This window comes from Nycticebus coucang, chromosome 13, assembly GCF_027406575.1.
Source record: "Nycticebus coucang isolate mNycCou1 chromosome 13, mNycCou1.pri, whole genome shotgun sequence".
NCBI classification, from domain to species: Eukaryota; Metazoa; Chordata; class Mammalia; order Primates; family Lorisidae; genus Nycticebus; species Nycticebus coucang.
Genome location: NC_069792.1, coordinates 39,875,815 through 39,892,562, shown reverse-complemented (window position 1 = coordinate 39,892,562; position 16,748 = coordinate 39,875,815). Strand labels below are relative to the sequence as shown.

The 16,748-nt window shown below is 40.1% G+C and overlaps 1 protein-coding gene and 1 pseudogene across 1 annotated transcript in view; both read right to left on the bottom strand.

Annotated features, from left to right (window-relative positions):
- Positions 1-16,748, bottom strand: part of LOC128563704 (serine/threonine-protein kinase Sgk3-like) — a 227,196-nt gene that overhangs the window by 41,555 nt on the left and 168,893 nt on the right. Inside the window, exons 14-15 of the mRNA XM_053559135.1 lie at positions 16,358-16,433; positions 5,529-5,616 (exon numbers count right to left, since the gene is read on the bottom strand). Of these exons, the coding sequence (XP_053415110.1) occupies positions 5,529-5,616; positions 16,358-16,433 (164 nt within the window). The remainder of the gene's footprint in view (positions 1-5,528; positions 5,617-16,357; positions 16,434-16,748) is intronic.
- Positions 8,139-10,086, bottom strand: LOC128563994 (lisH domain-containing protein ARMC9-like; annotated as a pseudogene).

The following is a 16,748-nucleotide window of genomic DNA, read 5'->3' as shown; positions in this document are numbered from 1 at the left end:
CAACCTCAAACTCCTGGGCTTAAGCGATTCTCTTGCCTCAGCCTCCCAAGTAGCTGGGACTATAGGCACCCGCCACAACACCTGGCTATTTTTTGTTGTCATTGTTGTTTAGCCAGCTTGGGTGTATGCGGCCTACCCACTGAGCTATAGGTGCCGCCCGACACTTACTCTTTTAATGAATGTGTAGATATTTGGATCAATTTTCCATTCAATAAACTTCTCATATGTAGATGAAGAAAAATAATTAAATAAGGGTAAATTAAACAACATGAAAAAATTTGTCCCTTCTGTAGATTTTTATTATTTGGCAGTAATTTCCCTAATGGAGCGCATTTCTAAAATGACAAATATATTTGGGACTAGACAATTTTTCACTGTACCCATTTTTTGAAAGATAATGGCTCGGCGCTTGTAGCTCATTAGTTAGGGTGTCAGCCACCTACACTGGGGCTGGTGGGTTCGAACCCGGCCTGAGCCTGCCAAATGACAATGACAACTACAAAAACAACAACAACAACAACAAAAACAGCGAGAGCTCAGCACCTCCAGCTCAGCGGCTAGGGCGCCAGCTACAAAAACCGGAGGTGGCGGGTTCGGATCCAGCCTGGGCCTGCCAAATAACTATGACAACTACAACCAAAAAATAGCCAGGCATTGTGGCAGGTGCCTATAGTCCCAGCTATTAGGGATGCTGAGGCAAGAGAATCACTTAAGTCCAAGAGTTTGAGGTTGCTATGAGCTGTGATGCCACAGCACTCTACCGACGATGACAAAAATACAAAATATTTTTGTATTTTTTTATACAAAGATAAAATAAAGATGATATCAAATTAAGGGTGAGATATAATTTATTAACAAAATTAGCACTAATTGAGGTCATAAGTTTCTTGACTTCTCTTGGCCTCTAGTTTTCCCTTTATACATAGAACAGTAGGTCCACATGCCTTCTAAGATATTTCAGTTGTATCTTCACTTAGTTATCTACTTAACAGTCCTTAACAGTTATAACTGTAAGTGAAAGTATGGCTCTTTCCTTTTATTAAAGAGATTCTTTTTTTTTTTTCTTTTTTTTTTTTTTTTTTTTGACAGAGTCTCACTATGCTGCCTGAGCTAGAAAGCAGTGGTATTATCATAGCTCAATGAAGACTCCTAGGCTGTAGTGATCTTCCTACCTCAGCCTTTACAAGTAGCTGGGACCACAGGTACATGCCACCATGCCCAGAAAAGTTTTCTGTTTTTTTGCAGATACAAGGTCTTGCTATGTTGCTCGGGCTAGACTTGAACACTGGCCTCAAGAACCAATCCTCACAGCTTGGCCTTCTAAAGTGCTAGGATTACAAGCATGAGCCAGTGTACCAGTCTTTAAAGATTCTTTTTATCAGTATTTTAAAACTTTTAGAGAGTCTAGTCCAAGTTTCAGGCATTATGAATGAAAAAGGTAACAAAAATAAAATCTAAAGCCAACAGTGGCCAGGGACAGTGGTTCATGCCATTAACATTAGCACTTTGAGAGGCCAAGGCAGGAGGACTGCTTGAGGTCAGAAATTCAAGACCAGTTTGAGCAAGAGCGAGACTCCCATCTCTGCAAAAAAGAAAGGAAAGAAAGAAAAGAAAAAAGAAAAATTAGCTGAGTGTGGTTCTCAGAGGCTGAGGCAGAAGGATTGCTTGAGACCAGAAGTCTGAGGATACAGTGAACTATGAAGATGTCACTGCACTCTAAGAGCCTGGGCAATAGAGTGAGACCCTGTCTCTAAAAACTAAATTAAACAGGCCGGGCAGAGTGGCTCATGCCTGTAATCTCAGCACTCTAGGAGGCCGAGGCAGGTGGATTGTCTGAGCTCACAGGTTTGAGACTAGCCTGAGCAAGAGTGAGACCCCATCTCTAAAAAGGAATAGCAGGAAGTTGCTGTAAGCTATGATGCCATGGCACTCTACCAAGGGTGACAAAGTAAGACTTTGTCCCAAAAACAAAACACCAAAAATCTAAAATAAATAATTAAATAAGTCAACAGGGACAGAGCAGCAGCCAGAACCCAGGAATGTCTCAGTTTAGCTAATTCTGCAAAGCCAGCTGTCTCCTATAGCAATGCAAGACATTCTTCAAAGAACCTAAACTTACAAATTCTCACATTGGTAGCAAGCAAAAAGTGGAAAAATCAGTTATATATATTTTAGTCTTTAAGATATTATTTTAAGTCTTTTTCAATTAAAAATATATACTCAGAAAATATAGAAAAGTATGAGAAAAATATTTAAAATTCATAACCTAACACATTATTTTGCAAATATGTAAGTAAATTCATATAGTCCTTTCTTGCCTTTTAAAAACTAATTCACAATGTGTGAATATGCATATAAAATTTGATATATTGATTTCACATGTTTTCACTTGTGTCAAAGTTTAAAATATTACCTTCGAATGTTACTTAAAATGTGTAATATATACAAATACCTTCTGATTGATATTAAGGTTCTAATGGTTTTATAACAGATCACGCTGAAATGAACATCTTTCTTTTTGTCTGTGTGAAGGATTTTATTGGCATCCACTCCTACATGACATGAATATGTTTATATTTGATACATGTTGCTGAGTTGCTTTCCACAAGAATTTCAAAAAATTATGACATAAATAATGCCTCAGGGTGTTTGTTGTACCTTACCCTTATCAGTCTGGCAGTATGTCAAATACTTTACGTTTTTGCTCAGTTGATGGAGAAATACAAAACACTCCTTCAAAATTTCCAATTTTAGTATATGTGCTGCCAAAGCGAGCACTCCTTCAAAAATTTCCTTCGTTATTAGCATCACGGTTGAACATTTTCCCATCTATGTTTTTCCTAGCAGTCCTCGGTCGTGCCCCTTTTCCTTTTAAGTACCGGAAGGTATTAAGAAGCCTATTTAAAAACTCATCTGGCTCAGCACCTGTAGCTCAGTGAGTAGGGCGCCAGCCATGTACGCTGAGGCTGGTGGGTTTGAGCCTGGCCCAGGCCTGCTACACAACAATGACAATTACAACCCAAAAACAGCTGCACGTTGTGGTGGGTGCCTTAGTCCCAGCTACTTGGGAGGCTGAGGCAAGAGAATCGTTTAAGCCCGAGAGTTTGAAGTTAGGTGAGCTGTGACTTCATGGCACTCTACCGAGGGCGAAACTGAGATCTGTCTCAAAAAAAAAGAAAAGGAAAAAAAAAAAAACACAAAACTCATCTGTATGAACTTTTTACATAAATGTTATTTCTTCTTATGCCTTGTTACAAATGTTTTCCCAGATTATTGTTTCTTTTTTCGCCAACTATAAAAAAATATATATCTTTTTATTATTTATTTATTTTTTATTTTTTTGAGACAGAGTCTCACTATATCACCTTCGGTAGAGTACCGTGGCATCATAGCTCACAGAAACCTCAAACTCTTGGGCTCAAACAGATGCCCGCCTCAATGCCCGGCTATTTTTTATCTTTTAATTTTTTTTTTGTAGAGGCAGAGTCTCACTGTATGGCCCTCGGTAGAGTGCCGTGGCCTCACACAGCTCACAGCAACCTCCAACTCCCGGGCTTAAGCGATTCTCTTGCCTCAGCCTCCCGAGCAGCTGGGACTACAGGCGCCCGCCACAACGTCCGGCCATTTTTTGGTTGCAGTTTGGCCGGGGCCAGGTTTGAACCCGCCACCCTCGGTAGATGGGGCTGGCGCCTTACCGACTGAGCCATACCCCGGGGCAGGTTCGAACATACAAGCCCCATGGCTGGCACCCTAACCACTGGGCTATGGGCATCCTGCCAGCAAATATGTATCTTTTTACACTGTCATAGGAGCAACCATGTCAAAGATACGAAGGTTTAATTTGTTCTCATAAGTAAGAATCTTTTGAGGGCATCAGAGAAAAAAAATTGCTACTTCCTAATAGTCACAAAAAAGGAATATTTTTTTTTTTCCGAAATGAATATTTTAGCCCTAGGATAGTAATATGTTCTAGTACATAACATTAGCTTTTAAATTAGAAAAATAAAGCCAGAAGAAAATTAAAATACATTATAAAGAAAAATGTAAATCAACCCAACACCTCGAATTTTCATGTATATATTTAATAATAATTACAAAGCTTGAATTATAAATATATTATATTTAATTATATTCATAATTATAATTTTAATTGCTACATAATATATTGAGTTAAATTATTACAGTTTTCCCTTTCTTTTTTTTTTTTTTTTTTGTAGAGACAGAGTCTCACTGTACCGCCCTCGGGTATAGTGCCGTGGCGTCACACGGCTCACAGCAACCTCTAACTCTTGGGCTTACGCGATTCTCTTGCCTCAGCCTCCCAAGCAGCTGGGATTACAGGCACCCGCCACAACGCCCGGCTATTTTTTGTTGCAGTTTGGCCGTGGCTGGGCCTGTGCCCGCCACCCTCGGCATATGGGGCCGGCGCTCAACTCATTGAGCCACAGGCGCCACCCCCAGTTTTCCCTTTCTATACAACTTTCTAAAGTAAATGATGAAAACATCTTCATAATAAGGTACAAGTTTATTTTACTTATTGCTATCATAATCTAGTTAAAAAATAACAATACCCCATTCTCTATTAGGAATATATATTTATTATGTACCTATACCATAGAAATAAAAGTTAGTTGATGCCAAATGGCATGTGTGTACGGATTGCTCTATGTATAAAAACCTGACAAGGCAGAGAAGAGCTATGTAATTTGTGGTTGAAAAGGCCTTTCCTGCTGGCCAAAATTCAAAGCAATAATTTCAAGTACAGTGATGATGATAAATATAAATAATGATCAAAAAGTAAGACGTAAAGTGAAGAACATATACTTGTACACACTGAATAATTATCATTAGAGAAATAAAATTAAGATTAATTTTTATGAGATAAAATTAGATAATTAGGAGAATACAGGAAAGAAAATCACTAAAATATTAAAAATTACTAGGTCTCGGGAGGCAGGAGGGTACTTGGGGGGGGGAACCTCACCTAATGTGCATAATGCAATGGTACATTTAAAAACTATTAAGAAAAGAGTATAATTGTGATAGATATATTAATCAGTTCAATGTAAGCATTTCACATTGTATATCAAATCAGTTATCCTGCCATAATGCATCATAATTACAAAGGTATCATAAATGCATCAAGGTACACAGTTATGATTTAATAAAAACAAAAAAATTTTAAAAAGTAAAAAATAAATTAACAAATCAATTGAAAAAAATTACTAGGTCTGGGTGGCAAAAAATATGGGTAATACTTTATTAACTGCTATTTTCAAATTTTTCTTTAATTAACTTATACTACTTTTTATTACATAAATATTCATCCTATAAATTTTATATGAAATAGAGATCAGAAAAAAAAGTGATCAGTAAGTTGTACATGTTTGTCTTTAAGTATTTTATGTAGCAGAAACCTACTATGGATGAAGTTACTTCATTTTAAGTATATGTTGCCCTAAAGTTGCCACTAATTTCAACTTTGGGGGAATGGTATTTTTTCTGTTAAAAAAAATTCCTCTTACTACCTTCTGAATACTTCTTTCATCGTCATCTTCAGATGGATCTGACTGGTGTTTTGGACTGTCCATTGGAAGGAATGCTCTGACATCTGGACTAAAAACAAACATTAACTTTATTATAACTTCAACAGCATTTCTACAGGTTTTCTGCCTTTTAAAATAGAAACCAATATAGAAATAACTATATTAGCACTGATAGTAAGAAAGCCAACAAAATCTGTTAACATTATAAAAGCAGTAAGAAAATTATTTTTTTAAAAAACAAGGAAACCAACAGACAAATGGGCAAAGGCATAAAGAGGTAGTTGATAGAGACAACGTAAATGACAAAGCAAATTTGTGAAGATGCTAACTTCACTAATAACCAAAAAATATAAATTAAAACAAGAAGGATATACCATTTTATATTTACTAACAGGCAAAAATTAGGAAGATAATACCAGGGGTGGCGCCTGTGGGTCAGTGAGTAGGGTGCCGGCCCCTTATACTGAGGGTAGCGGGTTTGAACCCAGCCCCAGCAAAAAATAGCCGGGTGTTGTGGCAGGATCCTGTAGTCCCAGCTACTTGGGAGGCTGAGGCAAGAGACTCACCTAAGCCCAGGATATGGAGGTTGCTGTGAGCTGTAACACCACAGCTCTCTACGAAAGGCAACAAAGTAAGACTCTGTCTCTAAAAAAAAAAAAAAAAAGGAAAAAGAAAGCTAATACCAGAAGTTAGTAAGGACTTAGGGAAAGAGACACCCTCATGTATTGCTGGTGAGAAGATAGAACAAGACAACTTTTCTGTAAAGAAATCTGGCAATACTTGGTGAAACTGTGTATGCATTTTCTCTGGGCCCAGAAATTCCAGTTCTAGGAATTAAACCATACAAAAATTATGTGCAGGACCAGGCAAAGGCATCTAGTAACCGTGACACTCACTGCAGGATTCTCTACAGTAGGAATTTGAAGCAAAGTAGGCATCAGGGAAATCAACTATGGTAACAGACTACAGAGACTATCAGTCAGCAGCCAGAAACAAGGAACCGTAACACAGGATATATATATTTCCTTTCTATCTACATATATATACATAAATATGTGTACACACAAAGCATCAGTAAGTCTAATTTTAACAAAGTTATATAGATACAGATATGCAAGCACATACATCCAACATATTAACCTGGATGTCAATGGTGACGATGAGGAAATGGGTATGAAGATCAAGGCTGAGGAGAAAGGCACAGCACCCACAGCACAGTGGTTCTGGCGCTGGCCACATGCACCAAGGGTGGCGAGTTTGAACCCAGCCCGGGCCAGCTAAACAACAATGACAACTGCAACAAAAAATAGCTGGGCGTTGTGGCGGGTGCCTGTAGGCTCACCTACTTGGGAGGCTCAGGCAAGAGAATCACTTAAGCCCAAGAGTTTGAGGTTGCTGTGAGCTGTGACACCAAAGCACTCTACCAAGGGCAACATAGTGAGACTCTCTGTTGCCAATAAATAAATAAATACATAATAAAGAGAAAAAAATGGACTAAAATGAAAGATGGGGCACGCATGATTAGTGACAATTCTGAGGAATGATTCACTCTCTACACCTGGTACAATGTACATTCGTTGCAGGGAATTCAAAAGTTAAAAAATTACAAACAATATACATTCATTGCAGGGAATTCAAGAGATAAAAAAAAATTTTTTTTAAAGGGAAGGGCTGGCTCGGCGCCTGTGGCTCAAGCGGCTAAGGCACCAGCCACATACACCTAAGCTGGAAGGTTCGAATCCAGCCTGGGCCTGCCAAACAACAATGATAGCTACAACCAAAAAATAGCCAGGCGCTGTGGCGGACACCTATAGTCCCAGCTATTTGGGAGGCAGAGGCAGAAGAATCTCTTGAGCCCAGGAGCTAGAGGTTGCTGTGAGATAACCAAAAATTAGCCAGGCATTGTGGTGGGTGCCTATAGTCCCAGCTACTTGGGAGGCAGAGGCAGGAGAATCGCTTGAGCCCAGGAGCTGGAGGTTGCTGTGAGCTGTGATGCCATGGCACTCTACCTAGGGTGACAGCTTGAGGCTCTGTCTCAAAAAATAAATAAATAAATAAAATAAAAATAAAAAGGGAAGGGCTGGCATGAATGTAAAATGGTACAGCTGCTGTGAAAAACAGTTTCATAGTTCCTTGAAAAGTTAAACAGTTACTGTATGACCCTACAATTCCACTCCTGGGCATATATCCAAGAGAAATAACAACACATGAGTATGTTCACACAAAAACTCACACAGGACTACTCAGAGCAGCATTATTTTTTGTTTGTTTGTTTGTTTTGGAATGAATGAATAAATGTGGGAGGATGCCATTTTCCACAGTGGTGCTGGAAAGGCTGGCACCTGTTTTCATTCCCTGACAGGAACCTGGGGAAGCCACCCTTAACAGTGGGGCAGGATTTAGGAGAGGAAAGGGAGGGGCCACATAAAGAGAACACACAAGGCTAGGGAAGGGCTTCTGTAATTGCCTTTAAATTCTTTTTGTTGGCTGTATCTGTTAAGTATGATAAGATATTATTAATCTTTGGACAATCTGGCCTTAAATACCTGAATGAACTCTTGTTAGTGGGTTCACTTAGGTCTCTTCACCTCCCTAAATGCTTCTTGAATGAATGCTGGCTGAAGCATGACAAGGCCCTATAAGACAGTCCATGTATCTTTCCGGTACATTTCTTGTGAATGATTCACAAGAAAGATCTCGGATTGTTGCATTAAACTGACCAGAATTAAGTTGCTTGATGATAAATTCTATCTGGCGGGGCGGTGCCTGTGGCTCAAGGAGTAGGGCGCCCGTCCCATATGCCAGAGGTGGCGGGTTCAAACCCAGCCCCAGCCAAAAACCAAAAAAAAGAAAAATTCTATCTGGTGGATCATTTCAGCATTGCCTTCTTTGCTGAAGCAGTGTAGGATGTCTTCCATCCCCATTGCTCTCGCTTCCTCCTGTATGGACAGAATAGAAAGGATGCTGTACAGAGCTCCATTCACATACGGCTGGATCTCGTAGCTTTTATGGCCAAGCAGATCTGAAAGGACTTTGAGCACGAGGCCTGCCACCTTGGCACACGTGTTCTTCCCTGCACTCCGGAGGGAGAGGTTCATAAGCAAAGCCACTAAGTACTCCAGTGTGTAGTCAGACAGGCAATCAGAGTCCTTCAGAATATCAATCAGCCAGAAGATCAGACCATCTTGAAGCGATGCTGTCTGCAGCGGGCGCCTGAGGCTGAACTTTTGCAAGGCCCCAAGGACATTCTCCTGGGTGATGACATCCTTGTCCTCCTTCGGCCTTCCCTCCAGCATCCACAGCACCATTTTGTTCTGAGCAAGGTAGAGGAGACCTTCAGCTAGTGACACAAAAGCGTTGATGAGCCTGGCCATGTACTGCCGCACCACCTCACTCTGCGTGCAGCAAGTGAAGCATATTCCTCTGGTTGTGGCTATGACAGTCCAAGAGGTCGTTGCTGATGTAGGCCTGCAGAACCGCCTCCCTCTGCTCTCCAGGACGGGAGGTGCTCAAGCGCCAGCGCAGAGCCTGCAACAAGAAGGCTTTTAAGCGATCACTCCCCCAAATCAAATCCTTCTTCAGTTTCTCATAATCCAGGGAGGGCAGTAATGGGACATCTTTCAGTCTCACGGGTGCCAAGGAAGCTTGTAACATGCTGGAAGCCATCCCAGGCCTTGTGAAGTCCACGCTATGAGCCAGGCTCTGCCACATCTGGTTGCTGAAGAGGCGGACATGGACACTCTGGAGGTACTCGGGAGTGATCATCTTGCCACTGACTGTGGCCTGAGAGAATCCGCCAGCTCTGCTGTGACTCCAATGAGATTGTGGTAGTCTGCTTGGATCTTACTGTACGTCTCAGGTACGTCACTGACCTAAGTTCAGCTCTGACCAGCTGCTGGTGGAGCTGCTGCAACATCTCTTTGTTACTTTGTCCATTCTCCTTATACACTGTTAAAAGCTTCAGCGTGTTGCTATCTTTAAATATTAAAGCTAGAAACTTTTCCAACTTCAACTTTAACTCTGGAGTCCAGGAATGCTGAAAGAGTTCTTTAAACGAAGGGTGTACCATAGGGTTGGGAAGAAAAGGAAGGGCATAGAAAGGAAGAAACTCGGTGGTCTGGCTCAGCGCTGCTCCTTTGGTCTCCAGGTAGGTTTTGAAGTAAGAAATCCTTTCCTCCAGCTCCTCTCTGTCTGGTCTCCCTACGGAATGTTTCAGAGGATAGATGGCAAAATGGATGTGAAGATAGAATTCCAAATTCTGGGCAAGGGCGTCACCATTTTGGATGAAACTGGGAATGTGTTCTTCCCATAAATTGAAGAACACCTTCTGGTCTCCATTGTCAAATGCAGAGACAAGATCCTTCTGAATTATCAATGATTTAAAGTCCTGTAAAGATCCACCTGCTGTTTTACATAATGGTTTTCCTTTTATATTGCATTCTTTGGAAAATGTTTTCAAGGTATCTTCAAATTCAGCAAAATCTAAATACTCTTTCACTAGTCCAAGTATTTTTGATTCATGAGCCAGAATATCCCCCATATTGAACTGTAACTGGAAATTGTCACAGGAAAAATGTCTGTACTTAGGCCGTGGACCAGCCTCCACCCTGCAGCATTATTCATAATAGCTAAAAAGTGGAAACACCCCAAATGTCCATCAGTGGATGAATGGATAAACAAAATGTGGTTTATTATCAAGTGATTCTCTTGCCTCAGCCTCCCAAGTAGCTGGGACTACAGGTGCCTGCCACAACACCCAGGCTTTTTTTTTTTTTTTTTTTTTAGAGACAAGGTCTGGCTCTGACTCAGGACGGTTTCAAACACATGAGCTCAGGCAATCCACCCGATTCAGCCTCCCAGAGTGCTAGGACTACAGGCATGAGCCTCCACATCCAGCCGAATGGATGATCACAATATGTGATCCTTTTCTATTTGTTTATTTATTATTCTATTTGTTTCCATTTGATTTGACAATTTGATTTGATTCTATTTGTTTATTATTAGCCTTGCCAAAGCAAGGCCTCAAAAAATTTATTAAAATCTCAACTTGTTCCTCTCCACGGAAATCTTTTTTTTTTGAGACAGAGTTTTACTATGTCGCCCTGGGTAGAGTGGTGTCACAGCTCACAGCAACCTCAATCCCTTGGGCTTAAGCAATTCTCTTGCTTCAGCCTCCCAAACAGCTGGGACCACAGGTGCCTGCCACAATGCCCGACTATTTATTTTGTTGTTGTTGCAGTCGTCACGTTGATTTGAGCAGGCTCAGGCCAGTTTGAACCCACCAGCCTGGGTGTACGTGGCCCGTACTCTACCCACTGCGCTGCAGGTGCTGCCCATTCTCCACGGAAATCTTTAGTAAGATTTACCCACTCTGAAGAGAAACCAGACCGTACTGTATGATTTCACTGTATTTATTTAGTTTTTGAGGCAGAGTCTCAAGCTGTCACCCTGGGTAGAGTGCCGTGGCGTCACAGCTCACAGCAACCTCCAACTCTTGGGCTTAAGCGATTCTCTTGCCTCAGCCTCCCCAGTAGCTGGGACTACAGGCACCCGCCACAATGCCCAGCTATTTTTTGGTTGTAGTTACAGTTGTCATCGTTGATTTTAGCAGGCTCAGGCCAGGTTCAAATTCGCCATCCTTGGTGTATGTGTCAGGTGCTGTACCCACTGAACTACGGGCCCGTATGATTTCATTTATGATATACTCAGAATAGGCAAATCTATAGAGACAGGAATAGAATAGTGGTTTCAACAGTTGGAGGAAAAGACAATTTGGAGGTAGTTTCTTTTGTGGGGGGGATGAAAATGTCAGATTAGACTTGGAGTTATAGAATTAGATGCTGAAGATGGTAGTACAGCATTATGAATATATTAAACACCACTGAATTGTATACTTTAAAATAGTTAAAATGTTGAATTTTATCTGAATAAAAGGGGGGTGGGGATATTTAATCTTACCACACACAAGCACTATTACCATTTTAGCATGTTTTATTTCAGTCTTGTTCTCTGCATAATTAGGATCATGCTATATTTAAATTTTTATGTTTTTCACTTAAAAATTAATTATAAACATTTGCCATTGTTGTTAAAAAACTCTTGATGAACAGTAACTTTTGATAGATATATGATGTTCTATAATAATGGAATATTACATAGCAAAGGAAATAAATTACACCTCCATACAACAACATGGGTAACTCTCACCTTGTTGAAAATAAGCCAGCTGGAGAAAAAACATTGTATGATTCTATTTACATACAGTTTAAAAACAAGGCACACGAATCTATATTATTAAAAATCAGGACAATAGTTACTTTTAGGAAGAAAAGAAGACACAGAGATTGAAAGAGGATGTGTGAGGGGCTTCAGGGGTATTGATAAGGTTTTATTTCTTGGCCTGGTGGGGGGTAATAGTGACAACTGAGGTGTGTTCCCTTTCTGATCATTCGTTGAGCTGTATAGACATCATCTGGGCACTTTTCTGAATCTTACGCTTCCATTTTTTTTCTTTCTTTCTTTATTTTTTTGAGGGTCACCCAGGCTAGAGTACAATGGCATGGTCATAGCTCATTGTAAACTCAAATTCCAGGGCTCAAGCAATCCTTCCACCTCAGCCTGTCAAAGAGCTGGGGCCACAATCATGTGCAATCACAACAAGCTAATTTTTATTTTTATTTTTTGTAGAGATAAAATCTTGCTGTCTTACCTGTGCTGGTTTTGAACTCCTGGCCTCAAGCAATCCTTGTGCCCCAGCCTCCCAAAGTGCTAGGATTATAAGCAAGAGCCACTGCATCTGGCCATTTTCATTTCTTAAGGAAATGTTCAGTTTTTCTGATAATTAATCAGCCATTTGTATCTCCTCTTTTGTAAATAGCTCATTTGCTTTATTTTTCTTTTGGTGTCTTGAGTGTATTATTTGCATGAGTTCTTTCTATATTAACTTTACTTCTCTATTGATCTTTATCATGGAAAATATTTTTGTATTTTTGATTTACGATTGATAATTCATTTATGATTTACGAGAAGTTTTTAATACTCAAATTTTTCATTGTTTTACTTTGTGATACATCATTCACTGCCAATATTCTCAGACAACCCTCCTCCATATACAGGTCAGAGAAACCAATAACATTTTGTTCCACTTTTTAATGATTTTTAAATTTCATTTTAATAAAGTTATCTTAAAAATGAGCTTTTATCTATTGAAGTAAAGCTTTTTTTTTCTTTTTTTAAGAGACAGAGTCTCACTTTGTCACCTACGGTAGAGTGCCATGGCGTCATAGCTCACAGCAACCTCCAGCTCTTGGGCTTAGGTGATTCTCTTGCCTCAGCCTCCCAAGTAGCTGGGACTAAAGGCTCCCGCCACAATGCACAGCTACTGAAGTAAAGCTGTTTTTAAAGTACATTTCCTCAATAGTAATAAAAGGCTTGATTGGCTTCTTGCAATCTTAAACCTTTACTATTTTAGGGTGGCGCCTGTGGCTCAGTGAGTAGGGCGCCGGCCCCATATGCCAAGGGTTGCGGGTTCAAACCCAGCCCCGGCCAAACTGCAACAAAAAAATAGCCGGGCCTTGTGGCGGGTGCCTGTAGTCCCAGCTGTTCGGGAGGCTGAGGCAAGAGAATCGGGTAAGCCCAAGAGTTAGAGGTTGCTGTGAGCTGTGTGACATCACGGCACTCTACCCAAGGGCGGTAAAGTGAGACTCTGTCTCTACAAAAAAAAACAAAAAACCTTTACTATTTTAAAAATAGCTTGATCTCAAATGAAGAGCATGAAAATTAAAGTTCTGTTAACAAGAGAAGGGATCCAGAAAATATGAAAGGTCACTTTTATTACACAGAAAATGTCAGTTAAAAAATTAAGTTTAAAAAACTCCTGGCTATTCTGGGGGTGCTGGAAATGTTCTCTATCTTTAATGTACTGGCGGTGGCTACAGGGGGCAAAAGCATAGAAAAATCCATTGAGTTGTATGCTCAAGAACTGTATATTTTACAGTACAATGTTTTATAAACTGGCGATTTTAAATAATCAAGTTGCTTTTAGTTGAATTTTAATGTCAAATATAACATCTTTGTAATACTACACTTCAAGATTCAGAATATTTAATATTTATTATATGTATAGCATTAGAACTTCTGAGTAACAATTAAAAATATTAGAATAATCACCACCCTCATCTTTTGTATACTTATTCCAAGTCAGCTCTGTCAAAACAGAACAGATTAAAGCTTTGAATGCATGGAATATATTTCAAAGAACCAGTCATATACCATTTCAGAGTAACAGCCAGTGCACAGAGCCAAGACTGGCGGTTAGAAGGGTACATCTAAAGTGAAGATAGCATAGAACTTGTCCTCAGGAAAAGGCATAATGTTTAGCCAAGTAATTCCACTAAGAGCCAAACTGTAAAAGAATCTTTGCTAAATTAGCTGGGCATTGTGGCAGGCGCCAGTAGGCCCAGCTACTCAGGAAGCTGAGGCAAGAGGTTTGCTTGAGCCCAAGAGTTGGAGGTTGTTGCGAGCCATGACATCACGGAGCTTAACCCACAGCAACTGACTGAGACAAGACTCTGTCTCAAAGAAAAAAAAAAAGAAAGAAAGAAAAAAGTCTTCATTAAGGAACAGACTAGAAAGGGAATTCAATTTCATGTGAAGACACCTGCTCGAACTGCACTGGTTAATCCAGGGGCAAGACCTCCTTGACCCTTGTCCTACCTGTGAGCATCAGGGGAAATCCACAGCTCTGGGCAGAAGACCTTGTCAGAGAAGACTCAGTTTTAGTATTTTTAGTAACTTAATAAATTAAGTAAATTAAAAAAGAGTGGAAGTTGGCTTGGTGCCTGTAGCTCAGTGGGTAGGGCACCAGCTATATACAGCAAGGGTAGCGGGTTCGATCCCAGCCCAGGCCAGCTAAACACAAATAGCCGGGTATTGTGGCGGGCACCTGTAGTCCCAGCTACTTGGGATGTTGAGGCAAGAGAATTGCTTAAGCCCAAGAGTTTTAGGTTGCTGTGAGCTGTGATGCCACAGCACTCTACCGAGGGTGACAAAGCAAAACTGTGTCTCAAAAAAAAAAAAAAAAAGAGTTGATGCCTTCTTTGAACTATGAAGAACTATATAAATGGTAATCATGGTTTTTAGAACAAGTGCTCAAAAACACAGTCCTTCAGTGTTGTACTTCTGAAAAGATTATTTAAGTGTTTTGTGTTTACATCCTTATCTATATAAAGCAACTTCTGCATTTACATAGCTAAGTAAGGTGTGGAAAAGCTCCCCAGATATTTTATTTTACCTTCTTTATTTCTTCTTAGAATATAATACTTTATGCATACAAAACAATGTAAGTACTGTAACATATATTAAATTACCAAGGACAATAAAGGTAATCACTATGAACCAACTACTGAACCAACTACTAGACTCAAAAATAAAAACATAAACTAAGCCACAGATCTACCAATGTTTTCACAGGTATTTCTTTCTTTCTTTCTTTCTTCTTCTTCTTTTTTTTTTTTTTTTGCAGTTTTTGGCTGGGGCTGGGTTTTTAAACCCGCCACCTCCGGCATATGGGGCCAGCACCCTACTCCGTTGAGCCACAGGTGCCACCCTTCTTTCTTATTTTTTACAGACAAGGTCTTGCTATGTCACTCAGGCAGGAGTACAGTGGTGCCATAGTAGCTCACCATCAAACCATTTTTAAATGGGGTTCAAGCAATCCTGTGTCTTCCTGAGGAGCTGGGACTACAAGTGCTACCACACCTGGCTAATTTTTTTAATTTTCTAGAGACAGGTCTTGCAATACTCAGGCTGGTCTCAAATTTCTGGCCTTGAGTGATTCCCCCACCTTGGCCTTCCAAAGAGCTGAGATTACAGGCATGGGCCAACAGGGCAGCCAGGCCTGGGAAAGTGCCTTCATCTGCCTACAATACTATGCCGAGAAAGACTAGAGGCCTTCTGTGGGTCAACAGAACACTGCTGCAGCTAGAACAAAGGCTGGGGGCATGTGTGCCTGACCCTACCAACGCCATCAGCCTCATCTCCTTTCCAAAACCCTACTCTGTTCCAGTCACCATGGAATGTTGTAAGTGGCCTCGTGGTTCCGGGTTTTTGCATCCCCTGTTACATGTACTTCTCTCTTTACCTGAATGTTCTCCCTACCTTTTTTTCTTGAATGATTATACATGCATTAAGTCCTAGAAGGCTTTCCTTGACATCCTCAAAAAGAGAGGGCCACATATTTTTCTGTTATCTTCTGACATCTCTACCATAAAAACTACCCAGCTTCAATTACTTGTTTATATGTCTGACTCTCCCACTGGGCTGGGAACCCATGCCTCTAGAAGGGATGGAAGTCATTTTTTTTTTTGTGGTTTTTGGCCAAGGCTGACATTGAACCTGCCACCTCTGGCATATGGGACTGGCGCCCTACTCCTTGAGCCACAGGCGCCGCCCTGGGATGGAAGTCATTTAGCTTTACATTCCCAAAGCAGGCAATGGGCACTTAAATGCTTTTTGAAGGCACAAACATAGTATCAAATAATTAGTAAAATGTTTTAACTGCATTATGCAAATTTATTTCAAGTTTAATCTGTAAAACTAATTCAAATACAAATGGAAGAAAGAAAAGAAAACAAGTTGATGAAGGGCAAAGGGAACTAAGGACATCAGGGAGGAAATGCTCCAGGAAGACTTTACGAACATACCTAGTATACAGCACAATTTCACAGAAGAGATAAAATCTGTGTGAGGCTTATTTAACATTCTTAGATTTGGTTTCAGCATCCCTTCAGAATACAATGATAATGACTTACTGGTTATAGAGCTCTGGATGCCTAACCAGGTTCTGAATAAATTCATTCAGTCCTGCTCTTCTTTGTTTAATAAAATCTGTTAAGAGAAATATAAGACCTTCGGTTTATTTATGTCAGATTATGTAACTATCATCAATACAATTACATAAGAATAGACAGGTATAGATGGTACATTTGGATTAAGAATCTATTTCTCAATTCATGCTTCTTGGTTACAATGAGGAATAAATGCTCAGAAATATACATCTATAAATACAATAATTAACATAAATCAGATAATGTAGCTTCCAAAATAACTTAAAAGCTATCTATTTTGGATTGTGAATACATTCAACTATAAAACTTAGAAAAGTACTTTGCATTGTCTAACTCCGCACGTACTGTCAAGTAA